Genomic DNA, 16,550 nt, shown 5'->3' with positions numbered 1-16,550 from the left:
AAAACGATTAAACGCATAATCCATGAATCAATGAGTAAAGGGCCACGCAGTTACGAGATTTAAACTCTGAACGAGTCTCCGTGGAGATAGAAAATAGGAGAGAAATTTTTATCGAAAAAAACGTAGTAGGACCATGTCGATCGTTACAGAACCCAACTGAGCGAAGTCACGATAATTGGACGTAGCCGATTGAAAAGTTCACGAGGGAAATTGAATTTCGTAGCTCGGTCGGGAGAAACTGCGAGAGAGAGAGAGAGAGAGAGAGAGAGAGAAAGAGAGAAAGAGGCAGAGAGATAGGCAGGCAGTGAGATACAGAGAGAGAAAGAGAGGGAGAGAAAGAGAGAGGGAGAGAGAGAGAGGCTGCTGCTGCTCATAAGAATGCAAATACCGTGTGGAAGGCAAAGCTGGTGCTGATGGTGGTGCAATTGCAACGAGGATGGTACACGCCTTTTGGGCTAGTAAGCTTGTCGTGCGTGTACAAAGCCCATTGGAGAAGGGCTAGATCGAGCGAACTATTTGCCCAGAACTCAAGTGCACAAGGGAAACATAGATGCTAACGTCTCTAATTAAACAGGAATACCTAGCACGGTCTAGAGTCCCTAGCTATCCTCCAACCCTCGAACTATATGGACGAAAACGCATGAGAGTTCTAGCTCCATACGCGTACCTTTAATCGTGTCTCTTCTCCCATATTTGAACGATACAATCTCTTGAAACTCCCGAAAGTATAAGTAAAGAAGGAAGAATGGATATTATTGTTAAACTGAAAATTTTATTACAATTTTTTTTTACCGTAGATTACATATAACGATATTAAAAATATTTAATTTATATCTATCTCTGATAATTTTTATTAACGATTATTATCTCTTTTTTTTCATCAAGATTTTTTTAATAACGATATCATTCTAGTTTCCACGGAATTCAAATGTATACGTATTAATTGTAAATTGTGCCTGAGACAAGGCAACGCTCTTAATAATCGTTAGGAAAATTCCTCTACAGTTTTACATAGACAGTCAAATAAAAGTACAATAAAGCACGGTGATATTGAATTTTAAAGATTTTTCTTTTTCATGTTTTTTTTATGTTTTTTTTTTGTTTTTTTTGTTTTTTGTTTTTTGTTTTTTGTTTTTTTATATCAATACACAACTGCGCACGCAACTACAATTATTGACGAGTGTACTACGGGACATTGATTGTTTTCAGACAGTATAATATCGCACGAAGTATTTCAGACGGCTCGATCGAATTTAATTTTTGCGAATAAAGAAAAATCTATCGTTAGTTCGTAATTAATGTAATTATCATCGCTTAAGGAACGATCTAAGATAATTGTAAAAATTTCTTTTATGACGGAACATGATAGTTTTGAAATAATATTGTTAGAACGTTACGTTAGAAGTTAACGTGCGTGTGATGTTTGCGAGAATCGATTTACAAGATAGAACGAGCTGCTAGTCGTACGTCTCATCTTGGAAATAATCTTGATGGATGGAATGAAGGAAGAAGATGGAGAGTGAGAAGGAAGAAGGAAGTCATGGATAGGAGAAGGGAAGAGGGGAGAAGGGTAAGAAGGGATAGGAGAAGTTAGAAGAGTAAAAGGAGTTTACAACGTGAGAGAGTATGGTCGAATCGAGGGCGATTAGTCATTTGCTCGCAATTAGCGACTATCGCACGAGATAGTCATTGCCAACCGTAATAAATCGTTCGTTTGGGTTAACGAACACGCGATCTGTCTTCGAAAGTGCGACTCCGCTATACTCCGTCACGTTTAGATCGGATCCGAATGAATTCCAGGACAATGACGCGAAGACGATAAATCTACCCTCGCGAATCCTGCCAGTTTGCGAACGGATTCGTACTCGATCTTGCTCTACGTGGTATCTACGTAGGATACGTATATAGACATATAAATCACATGTTCGATAGTGGATTCATTCGTTGGATGATCGGATTCGATGGGAACGGAAGTTAAGAGATCACGATTTTGACGTTACGATTGTAAGAAGAGAACGCAAAGTAAGAAAAATTACTGTTACCCAAATGAAAAGGATTTCAAAAAAAAAAAAAACAAAGGAAAAGAAAAGATAGAAAAAATAGAATTGATCGAAAAGGAAAATTGATAGATTTTAAAAAGATTAAAAAGGAACGTCGACGTGTACGATATATGTATAGTAAGATGACGTTTAAATTTTCTATTAATTTATTGTTAGTATTGACGATAATCAACGCGCATTATGCAATTATAATACTGCAATAGAATAACCCATAGATCCGAACGTTTATATCGATTAAATGAACCATATCACAAAGCTCGCACACATACATTACATATAATGTGTAACCAGGTTAAATGTATATATATATATATATGTACATACCAACACTTATGTATATATCGTCAATGATCTATCGATCGTGATAAAATAGCATTTATAAGCTTTTCCGATTAAATACATATATATATATATATATATATATATATATATATATATGATTGAAGGTGGATAAAAGGTCGCTATCGTGGATGATCGCCTATTTTCAAATTCTCCGGCTTGACAGTATTTGAATTACGAGATCGCGGGAGCTTATTTATGACGAATAGGTAATAAATTACAAAATCAATTGTATCGAGAAATATCGAACATTAGTGTATAAAATATTTATTAAATTTCTATAAAATTTTACTAAAAAGAATTTAAAAAGTATTACGATATAAAGATGAACAAATTTTTTTTTAATCATTTATCAATAAACCATGATCGGTAATAGTTGTTTTTAGATTTCAATTGATTTAATTAATTAAATATTTTTTCTTATTATTATTTAATATCTAAATGTTGAACCTTAATTCCCCATGTCCTTTATGATATAAATAATCTCATTTGATCATTATTACGGCTAATCTATTTGTAAAAGGACAAAATTAGAAACTGTTTGGTGTAACAGTGATGCGTTCGTGGTTGTCCCATTCAGAGAAATGTTAATTGGTAAGTGTAATGAACGAATCTCGGACACCTTGAACGAGTTTCGCGAAACAAACTCGAGGATATTTGGAGAGGAAATTCTAGGAGTGAGACTAAACAACTCGAGCGTGCAATTAACGACGGCCTCGAAATCTGCTCGGTTCTCGTTAGATGGCCCACAAAGGTCCACAGATTGTGGATCGTCTCTTGCATCTGCCACGGCAACATTCGAAACTACCGAAAAGTTGAGAAAAGCGATGCCCGACATTTAACCGTTTTCCTACGTAACAGACAACATCTGCCACCGGTTAGAAATACTTTTTCTTATCCTTAAAACCAACAGAATTGGGGATATCCTAGGTTTGGCCAATAGCACCCGTTCGTAACAAGTTTCTCGGATAACTTTTTGCCGACGCTGCGTGATACGTCGTTATGACGGTGTTGAGAGGAGGTTGGATAGGGGTTTTTGAAACGAGCGACATTGGCACGTGCGACACTCTGACGACTATCTTGTATCGTTGGTTTTAGCTGACAATGTAATTATTCCAAGTCATGATCAGGCAAAACTATATTTCGATATTTCTTATTCCTAATGTAAAATTATATACATACGTGTATATATGTGTGTCTGTGTGTGTGTGTGTGTGTGTGTATATACATTAATCATTATAATTATCAAATATTATATCATCTAAACGTATCTAAAAATGTTATCTCGCATGATCGTATTGAGTATCATATTATTATTAGAGGAAAAAATATATATATCAAGTTTATTGTACTTTAAAAAGACATACAAATGCATCGTAATATTACGAATGATATTAATCATCTGATATGAAAGAGGAAAAAAAAAGGAACAGAAAAAAGGAAGAAGAAAAAAAAAAGAAAAGAAAAAAAAGGAAAAACTATTAGCTTTCATCAGATTTTTATTTGATCAGAAACGTTAAAGAGATGGAAAATGCTGGGATTCCAAAGACTAGTTTTAGAAAGGAAGAGGCGAATAGATAGCACTGGAAGTAACGGGTAATGAAGTGTTGGCCTAAGGGAGAATACCACATAGTATCATGGGGACATTTTGCCTTTTGCCCTTCCTTCCTTCCTTCCTTCTTTCCTTCTTTCCTTCATCCATTTTCTTTTTCTTTTTCTTTACTTTTCTTTTTTTTTTTTTTTTCTTTTTGTCCCTTTGCCTTTCGTTCGTTCCTTGCTTTTCAGTGAAAGCCACGTTTGCTCGTTTGATCTCTGACCTGTTCATAATGTGATGAAAACGACTGTGCTTATTGAGGGATGGAAGATCGAGGTACTCACTCATACACACATACATACACACATCTAATATATATAATATATATATATTTATATATATATATATATATATATATATATATATTCGTAAGCTTTGAGATTTTTGGGCGATCTTGATTTCAAGATTCTCTCGAATTTACTCTTTGAGAATGATTTTGCTTAATTGCCAATAGCAATTCTTGACATTTTCAAGATGACTTTGACCATTGATCATACTTTCTTCAAGTAGATAAATAGATATAGAGAGAAAGATAGAAAAAGAGAGAAAGAGAAAAATATGTATATACCTATATATATATATATATACCTGTGTATGTATGTATGTGAAAAATGAAAACGGATTTTCTATAATAGTACATTGACATAGTGATTAAGATAAATCTCGTTTTACTTGGGAACATCGGTGAAATGCTGGCACGGTGTGAATGGGACTTATTGCGAAGAGTCTCGCATGTGGCGAAGGTTATGGTTAGCTTCGATAGAGACGAGAGATCTATAGAACCAGAGGACCATCTATCTTTTTGGGGAAAGGATAAACGTGGATGGAAGGCATTGAACCGATCACTCTGTCTCCGTCGGATAGTGAAAATTGCAGTTTCCATTAGAATCTTTTATCGTTATATATTTTTTAATTTCTCTCTTTCTATTTTCCTTTTTTTTTTCTCTACCTCTTTTTGTTTCTCTTTTTTTTTCTTTTCTTTTCTTTTTTTTCTTTTTTTTTTCTTTTTTTTTTTTTTTTTATCATTTAATACGATAACAATTCGAAACGATTATTTCCAGGAGGAAAAAGAAATTATATAACGTCATAATACTATCCATCGTCATCGATTTATTTACAACGAATGCAATTTGTTAAATGCAAATTAAAGAATTAAATTGTCATCGATTATAATAAACTCGTACGGATTTATTTGAAGAAATATTTTCCAGTTGAACGTCAAAGTTTTTTCTTTTTTCGTTCTTTTTTTTTCTTTTCTTTTCTTTTCTTTTTTCTTTCTTTTTTTTGTTCCTTTTTTATTTTCTTTTTTTTTCTTTCTTTTAAATAAATTTTAAACGAAAACAATTTTAATTGAAAAAAGAAAAAAGAAGAATATATGGAGTAATAATAAAACGATAATGAACTTAAGGTATACTATTCTATAGGAATTATCTATTATAATAAAAGAATATTATTAGTGAACAGAAATAATTATTAAAACGACGAATATTACATTTTATATAAATTCTCTCTCTCCCTTTCTCTCTCCCTTTCTCTCTCTCTCTCTCTCTCTTTCTCTCCCTTTCTCTCTCTCTCTCTTTCCTCCTCTACCTTATATATGACATATAAAGATATATATGTCGTCGACGATATCACAACGATCGTCTCGAATCACTTGGCACCGGTTCAGATCAATATCGAGACGATCAAGCGCCATGCGATAATATTTCTCGAGCATGGCGCGTCCACGAAAGCACGCGTTACAACGCATCGTGGAATTTATAAGATTATTACGAGAGGATAAAGTATCGCCGTCAAAGTTATATGCGCGTACCATATGCGAGAGGGTCTATGGCGAAATAAATCTCAGATCCCACTTTCTTCATAGCCGACGAGATAATCGATAAAACAGAGATGACGTGGATATGTTGAATCGATTATACGAAAAAACAAAGACGTAGTAATTGAACATACTTTGTTAGGAAGTTTGAAAATTGTTCTTTTTTTGTTCTTTTTTTTTCTTTTTTTTCTTTTTCTCAATTTATTTATTTACTTATTCATTATATAAAATTATTATTAAATGGATGTGATTTTCTTTCGTATCAAATTATGATATAATTGTTAAATTTTTAATCACAAAGTGGTAATTCATTTAACATAATTCAAAATTGTATTTATCTTTTCGATGAAATGCCTAATGCTTTTTCTAACTTATTGTCCCGAATATATAATATTTAATTACATTTTATTTTATAAAATCAATTATCGATATGATCATTACCCGTCATACGTTTCTTTCTTCGTAAAATGCATTATTAAACCACTTACTTTATTCTATTTCACTTTAATTGAATTATGTTAATAATTATCATTTGAGTTCATTTTTTTTTTTTATTGCATTTGAACGAATATTTGTTTATTACGTGTTCATTAATTTGAATTTTCACTTTTTTTATTTAAAATCTTTGACATTCGATTTAACTGTGATTAATAATTTTATATTAACATAGATTAAAATGAGAGAAAGAGAGAGAGAGAGAGAGAGAGAGAGAGACTATGCATCTTACAAATCATTGTTACAGTGTAAAATTACGAATGAGCTCAAATAGTATTAATGACGCAATTATCAAGGAAATAAAAAATAAAAAAAAAGAAATGAAAGAGAGAGAGAGAGAGAGGGTGAAAGAGAGAGAGAGAGAGAGAGAAAAAAAAAAAGAAAAATGGAGAGAGAGATGGTAGACACAGCCAAACTAATTATCTCGATCACATCCAACGATTCACCGATATATTGATTCAATTAAGGATGGAACTCTGGATGAGTCGTTGTTATCGACAGGCAGGAAATATAACGTGAAAATTTTCGTTACACCGTTTTGTAAGAGGACACTCTGAATGTCGAACATGCTTTTTAATTTTTATACGAATTCTCATCGGAAATAATTCAATGTGTCAATTCGAGGGAACGTTATCGTCCAACCGTCCATCAAAAACGTCTAAAGCAACCAAATTTTTTTTTCTTTTTTTGTCGACATTAATATCGTCATAATTATTAAATTTAATAAAGTTATGCTCGTTAACGTCACGGCTAACATAACTACGATGAAAAAATTGAAAACATGGATGATGAAGCTCCATTGTTTGTTGTCTAATAAATCGTTCAATAATAACAATAGAGAAAAATATCTTTTTGATTAGATCGAGAATATGACAAGACACTTTGAACGTTGATCTGTCAATTCATAGTTTCATAGTAATCATAGTTTTATGATATCGTGTTATCTTCCTTTTTTTTTTTTTGTTTTTATTTATTTTTTCAATTGATAAAAAGTAAACTTTGACTTTGATATACTCGGGGTAATCGATTTCGACAATATCTCACGGCTATTAAATAAATATACTACGTTCATATTTATTTAATAATTTTTCACGGGAAAATTTATGCTCTTCTTTTTTCTTTTTTTCTTTTTTTTTTTTTCTTTCCTTTTCTCTTTTCTCTAATGTCACTTAAATAATTGTTATTTATTTACTTTCTGTTACATGTTCGGTTACTAAAGAACAATCTGACGTGCATAAAGGTAAGAAAAGAAAGAACTTTTCTCTCGATATCCATACAATCCATTGGCGTCATGTAAAGTGCTTGAATATGCATCTAATTGTTTCATTGTTAGTGAATTATTAGTGGTCTGAGCGTGTTCGATTCTGATCATCGAGCAAGTCCTCCATCCAAATAGATAGCCATGCGGGCGCCAATGCGGAAATGGATATCGAAAGTGTACGTACATGCTCGTTACTCGATAACATCAAATTGCACGATACTACGATCGTACATTTCCCTTCTTCCTCGAATATTGCTTTTAAATGATCATTATTAATCGATACGATCAATTTTCCGAAGAATATAGAGGACAAAATGAAAACATAAATTGTCATATGTTTGAAATTATTTTCTTTTTTCTCTTCTTTTTTTTCTCTTTTTATTATTTTTTTTTTCTTTTCTTATTTTTCTCTTTCTTCGTCAAAAAGTTGTCCATCTTTCTCTCTCTGAGATTAAATTCATTATTGTTATTTTATTTATTAGAAATTTTTTCAATGCTCCGATTAAATTGATATACGAATATTGTTATATCGTTATAAACGCTTTTGACTTGGCAAATTAAAATTAAAATTAACGTGATAATTGATCGATCGTTAATAAACTCGTTACTACATCATCAATAATAAATATTGTAATAATTCTTTTTGTGAAAATTTCTTGACAAACCATTTACGTTTATATTTTCATTTGAGGAAAAACTATGGAATAGAATACGAAGTAGATCAGTCGCGTGTTTGTTAACGCGTGTTCGGATTTAGTATATCGACTTTATTTCGTAAATAGTTCTCATTCGTGTCGACGAGGGCTCGTAAAGCCATGTAAGGATATTGGCTCTCCCGAATGTTGGCTCATATATATATATATATATATATGGCCACCCAAGCAATATATACGACACGATATCGCTTTTTTACAGCAGGCACTAACATATAACGTGAGTTACGAAATATGATGAACCGGAAGTTGGAGACATCAACCAGTCGTGAAAATTCATCGGAAAGGAAAGCAGATTTATTGTCATCTCATAAAGACGAATATTTCATCTCGTGTATTTTCGTTTCTTCCTCTAGTTGTCTTTTTTTCCCCTCTCTCTCTTTTTTTTCTCTCCTTTTTTTTTTTCTTTTTTTCTTTTTATTTCAACCTTTATTACTTCCATTGCTCTCGCATTTCTTTTACATTTACTTCGTACGTTCGTTAATTCGTTATCTCAAATTTTTCAGACTGAAACCTCTTTGATGTACGATGCCGTACATCTTTTTGCAAAGGCATTACACGATCTGGATACTTCTCAACAGATCGACATTAAACCACTTTCCTGTGAATCAACGGACACTTGGCCTCATGGATATTCCTTAATTAATTACATGAAAATTGTAAGTACAATTACACCTTGACTCTGATATATCATAAATAATTACAATTATTATCAATCGAAAGAATTATCATTATCATTTGTCATTATTCTCATTTCTTCGATGCACTTGAAAATATATTTTTAAATATTCCATCAAACAAATAAATGAACAAAAAAAAAAAAAAAGAAAATAAATAAAAAAGAAACAAAATTGTGATATAAATTATAGATACGATCGATTTCGTCGTTTATTAATTGGAAGAAACACAAAAGGGATATTGCAGGGAATATATTTTGAAATATAATAAAATTCATTTTCTCATATTATAATTATTGATTTGCCCTATAGGTCCTCTATAATGTAATCAGCCATTATGTATATACAAGGATATGCCTAATCTGACTCATTAGAGCGCGTGTATGTAGGTAATGGATGCCATGTGCATGATAACTATAGTGTGGCTTAGAGAACGTGAACACAACAACGGATCTATGCATTCTCTCTCTCTCTCTCTCTTCCTTTTCACCCTTTATCATACATCCCTACACCTTTATTCATTCTCTCTCTCTCTCTCTCTCTCTCTCTCTCTCTCTTTCTCTCTCTCTCTTTCTCTTTCACTGTACAACAGGAACACGGAGCGATTGTTCAACAGAACAATGGAAAGTTACTCCCGTTTAAACGAAGCCGTCGTACTCCCTTGACAAATTGTCGCTTGTGGTTTTGCACCGTTGAAACCTGTCCACTGCCTACTACGCTTATATCAGCCACACCAATTCGAAATCTACCGTTCAGTTTGATCTCATCTTCTGGTTTCTACGTATCATGAAATTTTCTACGTACGAATTATTTCAATAATCTTCGAAATCGATCAAAATTAAAATCAATCATTGTGATATAATTTTATATTAACTCTGAATGAAATGAAATGAAAAATTTTTTCAATGTTTCAAATTATTATTATCCAAATAATATGATATCCCTTAATATAATAAAATATAATATAAAATATTTAGAATTATTGATTGTTATAGATTTAATGTTACTTCGTAATATACTCATAGTCAATCAAATAATATTCATGATTTGACGATTGTAATCAACATGCTCGATAATTAACAAATCATTATCGCTCACCATATGTCTCCGTTGTGGTTTCTATCGATTACGAAGATGTCTCCCTCCTTCCTGTTAACTCATTGATATGAATTTTCATGATATATTATCTTAACATATATATTTCTTATAATGATAAAAAAAAAAAAAATAAAAGAAAATGATCATTTGTTTGCAGGTCGAAATGACCGGTTTAACCGGTATCATTAAGTTCGATCATCAAGGATTCCGTTCGGATTTTATTCTTGATATTATTGAGCTTAATAATAAGGATGGTTTGAAAAAGATCGGTACGTGGAACAGCACAAAGGGTATAAATTTTACGAGAAGCTACGGGGACGTTTATACGCAAATCGTCGAAAATTTACAGAACAAAACCTTCATCGTGACAACGATATTGGTGAGAATTACTTTTATATTCTTCCTCTTCTTCGTTTGATTATTTCTTCTTTTCGTTTTATTTCTGTTTTTTTTTTTTTTTCTAATTAAGAAACAAGAAAAAATTCTACCTGCATTTTTAATCTTTCTGATTAAGGAATTACATCCAATTCGTATAAATTATATTACGATTGATAATGCAATAATAATTGATATAAATTCCATTTCAGAAAATTAATATGGCAGAATAATAATGGGAATAAACAAAAAAAAAAAAAAGAAAAAAAGAAAAAAGAAAAAAAATGAAACTTCTTAGAAAAATTAACGTCGCGAATGATTACGTATAATAAATACAAATTTCACTTTTTCATTAATAACACAGAAAGTAATTAATCCAAGGCAAACGCGAAAGCAAGCCAACCCCTTTTCTTTTCCACTCCCTCGTTCCACTTTTTCTTTTTCTTTTTCTTTTTTCTTTTTTTTTTTTTTTTACCCGTACGAATGAAAGATTGAGCAAAGAGGGTGTACAGGAGGTCGACTTAATTGAAGTTTTCGCGAAGCTCTCTAGGCGCATTACTTATTCTCGCGCTAATTGCGGCGACACATAATGTACTCGCTAATGTATTAACCGTAGAGAAACTCACGGCAAAATACGGCAAGTTTTCGTGAAAGTGCAAAGCCGCAAAGTTTACCGAGAAAATGCCTTACGGTTTATACGAAATTCGATATCATCATTATGTAATAGCATCTGTAATAAAAACTTAAAAATATTTATCTGAGAATACATTTGAAAGAAAGAAAGAAAGAGAAAAAAGAAACGAAAAAAAAAAAAAAATAGAAGACAGAAAAAACAATAACAATAATAACAACAACAACAACAACAACAATAATAATAAAATTCCAAAAATTTCGACGTTCCCTTTTGCGATATGAAACATTGGAATATTTATTTCAAATGTTGTCGTAATTCGTTTAAACTAATTGAAAGTTCAAAGAGATAAGAACGAGAATGCGATTTTCTTTGCGAACGTAATAAACTCTAGAAGCCTTCCATTGTCAGTTGTAAGCTTTTTCTCTTTCTCTCTCTTTCTCTTTCTTTCTCTCTCTTTCTTTCTCGTGTACACGTACACATATGTACTATATACACATGTAATATGTTTTTCACTCTCGAAGACGTATAACACGGTCGCGTTAGTGAACATATAAAGCGTACGATGACTCGGTTTTAACTACATTCCAGCGTTTCGTCTTTCAAAGCACGCAGCAGTAACCAAGTAAAGCTGCAAAACGAATTCCTCGAATATTTTATAGAGTACTATATATATATATATATATATATATATATATATATATATATATATGTATATATATAAATATATACGTATACAAGATTATTCGCATAAAGAGCATTACTATTCTCATTTGTATGCCTGTCAAATTTCATTTTATATTCCTTCATAATAATCTTGTATAGGGGATCTTAATTATTCTTCCTTTCTTTCTTTAATTTTTTCTTCTTTTTTTTTTTTTGTTTTCTCTTTGGTTTTTTTTTTCCCTCCAAGAGAAAAAATAAATTTAATATAAAATTATAATTCTATTTTAATGAAATTATATAATATAAAAATTAATATCGAATTCTTTATTAACAAAAATTTGAATTAAACTAAATTTTCTATCTGCATACGTATGGACGTTTACATATAGAAAGAGAGAGAGAGAGAGAGAGAGAGAGAGAGAGAGAGAGAGAGAGACAAAAGAAAGAAAAAATCGAATGTGCTCGTTTCGTGTAACTCTATGTCGATAAAATTACGGTCGTTCCTCTTTCATATTTTTTTCCCCTTTACGATTTTTTATGTCTCCTTTATCTGTGAAAGTTTAGCACTTCTCCCTTTTAACTCTCGCATATTCGTATATTTCGGCGTACGAGGAACAATTTCGAAGATAAGGAGGCATAACTAGCTTTGCTTCGAAGTTACTCGGATGTTCGTAATCTTATATCGTTCGTTAGTAAATTCCTTCTCGTCGTTTCGGTTCGTAGAATTTTGCAATTTCACGCTTTACGTTAAGTTAACCGGCAACTCAATATGCTTATGATAGAACCTAGAAACATACAGATTTACTCCTTTTACTGATACAAATCTGTATTATACTTTTTATCTTCTCTAAAAAAAAAAAGAAAAAAAAGAGAGAAAAAGGAGACGGAAATGTTAAATAGATCGATAATTTTCTATTCCGTAATATATAATATTTCTATTAAATCGAATTAATTGCATGTGCATTGTTTATACGATTCATCTTTATATGATTCATAAATAAATGTCATTCGATTATAATAAATTTTCCATTTATATAACAGTAATTATTTAAGAATCAATTTGATATAATGCGTATTTATTCGTTATGAGTATTTATAAAATATTTGACAGATTTATCGTATTAACAGATAAATAAATATCAATTTATTTTAAAAGAAAAGAAAAAAGAAAAGAAGTAAGAAAAAGAAGTAGTAGAAGAAGAAGAAGAAGAAGAAGAAGAAGGAATATTAAAATGTTCGAGTCGTAAAATTTTCACTTGTATAATATTGCATATGTGTTTATGCAATAAAAAGAAAGAATTTAATAATCTTTCATTTATTTTAGAGAAATTCGAGTAATCGTTACGTATGCTCGTTAACCTACAGAGTGCTCCGTACTGTATGCGGAAGGATTCGAGTGAGAAGCTTAGCGGAAATGCGCAATTCGAGGGATACAGCGTCGACTTGATTTACGAGATATCGCGAATCCTCGGCTTCAATTATACCTTCAGACTAGTGCCGGATGGCCGTTACGGTTCGTACAATAAGCAGACCAAGGAATGGGATGGGATGATGAAGGAGCTTCTAGACCAAAAGGCCGACCTCGCCATCGCTGATTTAACCATTACTTACGACCGTGAACAGGCAGTTGATTTCACAATGCCTTTTATGAATTTAGGTAGGTATGATTAATCATTAACATATTCTTTTTTTTTGCTTTCTTCTTCTTCATTGTTTTAAATAAGACATAATATCAACAAGATTACCTTTAAAATAATTCCAATATCTTTTGTCTATATTCTAATTTATTTCTATCTTTAAATATATATATATATATATATATATATATATATATATATAAATGTATATAAAAAAAAAAAATTAAATGTCTATTATTTATTCATGTCATTTTATAAATATTAGATTGTTGAAGCTTTAATATTTCATTGACATAATATAAAATAATTAAATATGAATATATATATAAATGTACATAAAAAAAAAAAAAAATTAAATATCTATTATTTATTCATGTCATTTTATAAATATTAGATTGTTGAAGCTTTAATATTTCATTGACATAATATAAAATAATTAAATACGAATATATATATATATATATATATATATATATATATATACACTGAATATTACGAGATAGAAAATTCTAATTTTTTCTTGAATAGACAATTTTCTTGAACGAATCATTATTTTCTTTTTTCTCTTCTTTTTTTTTTCTTTGTTTTCTTTTTTTGATTGACTAAGAGATTTTTCTTTAGACGATTAGTAGAAAATTCGTTTGAATTTTCAGGGATAAGCATACTTTATCGTAAGCCGATAAAGCAACCACCGAATCTCTTCTCGTTTCTCAGTCCATTAAGCCTTGACGTTTGGATCTACATGGCCACAGCTTATCTAGGAGTGTCCGTTTTGTTGTTCATTCTAGCAAGGCAAGTACAAATTCTTTGGGGATTAAATAACTTTGATCATATCTTTACCGATAAGTAAAGAGGAGAGAATGTGAGTGAGAGAGATAAGAAAAGAGAGAAAGAGAGAGTGAGTAATAAAGTTAAAGTGAAAATAAGAGAGAGAGAGAGAGAGAGAGAGAGAGAGAGGGAAAGAGAGAGAGAGAGAGAGAGAGAGAAAAACATATATATATATATATATACATTTAGATATATTATATAAGAGTCCTTTTAACGAGATGCCAATTAACGTGAGTTTAATTGGACTTTAATTGAGATCGTAAGAGTTCAAAACTCTCGTTTCTCGGAGAAATTTGTAAAACGAAATGGTCGGTCAGTGAAGAGTTTAAATAGTTGAAGCTATTTGCATCATCTCTGATGGTTGATGCGTTTAGATTCACACCGTACGAGTGGTACAATCCTCATCCGTGCAACAAAAACCCGGATCATCTGGAGAATCGTTTCAAGCTACTCAACTGCCTCTGGTTCACCATTGGATCGTTAATGCGGCAGGGTTGCGATATTCTGCCAAAGTAAGCTCTCTCATCACAGAGGTGTATGTCACCCTGTGTACGTATGTGTGTATGTGAGTGTATGTTCGCGCGCGCGAATCGTGTGTATGTAGGTGTTTATGTATATATCTCTATCTATCTATCTATCTATCTATCTATCTATCTATCTATCTACCTATCTATCTCGCAAAAGATCATTGCTTCGTAGATACTGTTTAATTGTTTCTAATATTATCAATACTTTTTCTTCGATTTGTCTTATGTTTGTTCTTTCCTTTTGTTTTTTTTTTTTTGTTTTTTTCTTTTTTACTCGACAGATTAATAAATCTATCGTCATTTCTCTCACGTTGATTTATAGTCATCGAAATTTTGCATGTAAAAATAATATTTCAAAATATATAACGATATGACGTTAAAAAAGTATTGATCTCTTGTTTCCCCTTCTGCAAAATCATTTCAATTACATCATTTACAAATTTTAAATTGCATTATCATCCGATTTCAAAGGATACAGAAAAAGGGAGAAAGAGAGACAGACAGACAGACAGATAAACAGACAGAAGAACGAAATTAGTTTCTCTCTTTCTCTCCCTCTCTCTTTCTCTCTTTCTCTCTCTCTTTCTCTTTTTTTTTTTATGTATACTTTAGAATATGACATCGTAAAGCGAAAGACAAAAATTTTTTTATGGGAATAGACACGGTCCTTTATATTTTTTAGCTTCGTCGAAAAGTTCTCAAGAGTTTGGCTGGTCGTACGAATCGTTGAGAGAAAAGGGGGTGGGATAGGGTGGAAGTTTGATCAGTTTTAAAAAAGTTTATATAGATTCCTATTCACGTTTTCCGTGTGTACGAAGAAGTTGTTCCTTTTTCTATTCGAACTTTTCTAACTTTTCTAACTTCCATAGAATTCATATTTTTCGTCATCGTATACGTATACATGTGCATCGTACGTACATCAATTACTCGCGAGAGATCGCTCGTCTTTTTATTTAAATTTTTTAACATTACAATTTCTTCTTTTATGTTTTTTTCTTTTTTTTTTCTCTCTCTTTTCTTTTTTCTTGCGCGAAGAAAAATTCCAGATCAATAAAAAAAAAAAAAAAAAAAGAGAAAAGAAGAGAAAAAGGTAGCAGAAAAAAAAACAAGAATAAATAAAATTGAACGAATAGCAAACGATGACCGAAAGAGATATCCCTTCGTATATGTATATATATATATATATATATATATATATATATATATATATATATATATACATATACGTAAGTAAAGGGAAAAATTCAGAAAGGAGCTTAATCTATCAGAAATAAAATTAGGATAGGGTACTTCTTTCGTCGGAGTAATTAGGAAACCGATGATAAAAAGAAAATCCAAGAAAAAATTAATGGTATTATTGTGAGTGATCGAGGACAAACACTATATTCGTCGAAATAATTACGTGACAGAAGGAAAAAAGAGAAGGCTGAAGAATAAAAGAGAAAGTATATCTATCTGTTGTCTGCTGTGTGCGTGTGCGTGCGTGTTTGTGTGTGTGTGTGTGTGTGTGTGTGTGTGATAGAGAGGGAGAGAACAAATAAGGAAAAAGAAAAAGAAAAAAAAAAGAAAAATAAACAAAAACAGATCATTAGAAAAAAAGATTCCATCGATCTAATCCCGTCCCTTTTTTCCTTTCACGTGTCCGCAGGTTCAGCCCCTACGAGTGGGAGAATCCCCATCCGTGCAATGGACAGTCCGAGGTCCTCGAGAATGAGTTCACCCTGATGAACTCGCTCTGGTTCACCATAGGCTCGCTCATGCAGCAAGGCTCTGATATAGCGCCGAAGTAAGTCAACGAAGAGGCACGGAGGAAGATGATCTTTTTTTTAT

At 31.6% G+C, this 16,550-nt stretch overlaps 1 protein-coding gene across 4 annotated transcripts in view; it reads left to right on the top strand.

Moving 5' to 3' along the window:
• Positions 1-16,550, top strand: part of KaiR1D (Kainate-type ionotropic glutamate receptor subunit 1D) — a 221,952-nt gene that overhangs the window by 191,551 nt on the left and 13,851 nt on the right. For 2 of the 4 annotated variants that reach the window (XM_085661588.1, XM_085661590.1), the window contains 6 exons: positions 7,527-7,547; positions 8,788-8,940; positions 10,214-10,435; positions 13,094-13,385; positions 14,019-14,157; positions 16,369-16,506. In XM_085661588.1, coding sequence (XP_085517714.1) covers positions 7,527-7,547; positions 8,788-8,940; positions 10,214-10,435; positions 13,094-13,385; positions 14,019-14,157; positions 16,369-16,506 — 965 coding nt within the window. Of the gene's footprint in view, positions 1-7,526; positions 7,548-8,787; positions 8,941-10,213; positions 10,436-13,093; positions 13,386-14,018; positions 14,158-14,567; positions 14,706-16,368; positions 16,507-16,550 lie in introns of all 4 variants that reach the window. The other 2 variants (XM_085661591.1, XM_085661589.1) reach the window with 2 other exon arrangements.

The sequence above is a fragment of the Vespa mandarinia genome, chromosome 15 (assembly GCF_050613455.1).
Source record: "Vespa mandarinia isolate Hongniang chromosome 15, ASM5061345v1, whole genome shotgun sequence".
In the NCBI taxonomy this organism is placed as follows: Eukaryota; Metazoa; Arthropoda; class Insecta; order Hymenoptera; family Vespidae; genus Vespa; species Vespa mandarinia.
Note: the sequence above shows the minus strand (reverse complement) of the source record. Positions and strands in the feature narration are given on the sequence as shown.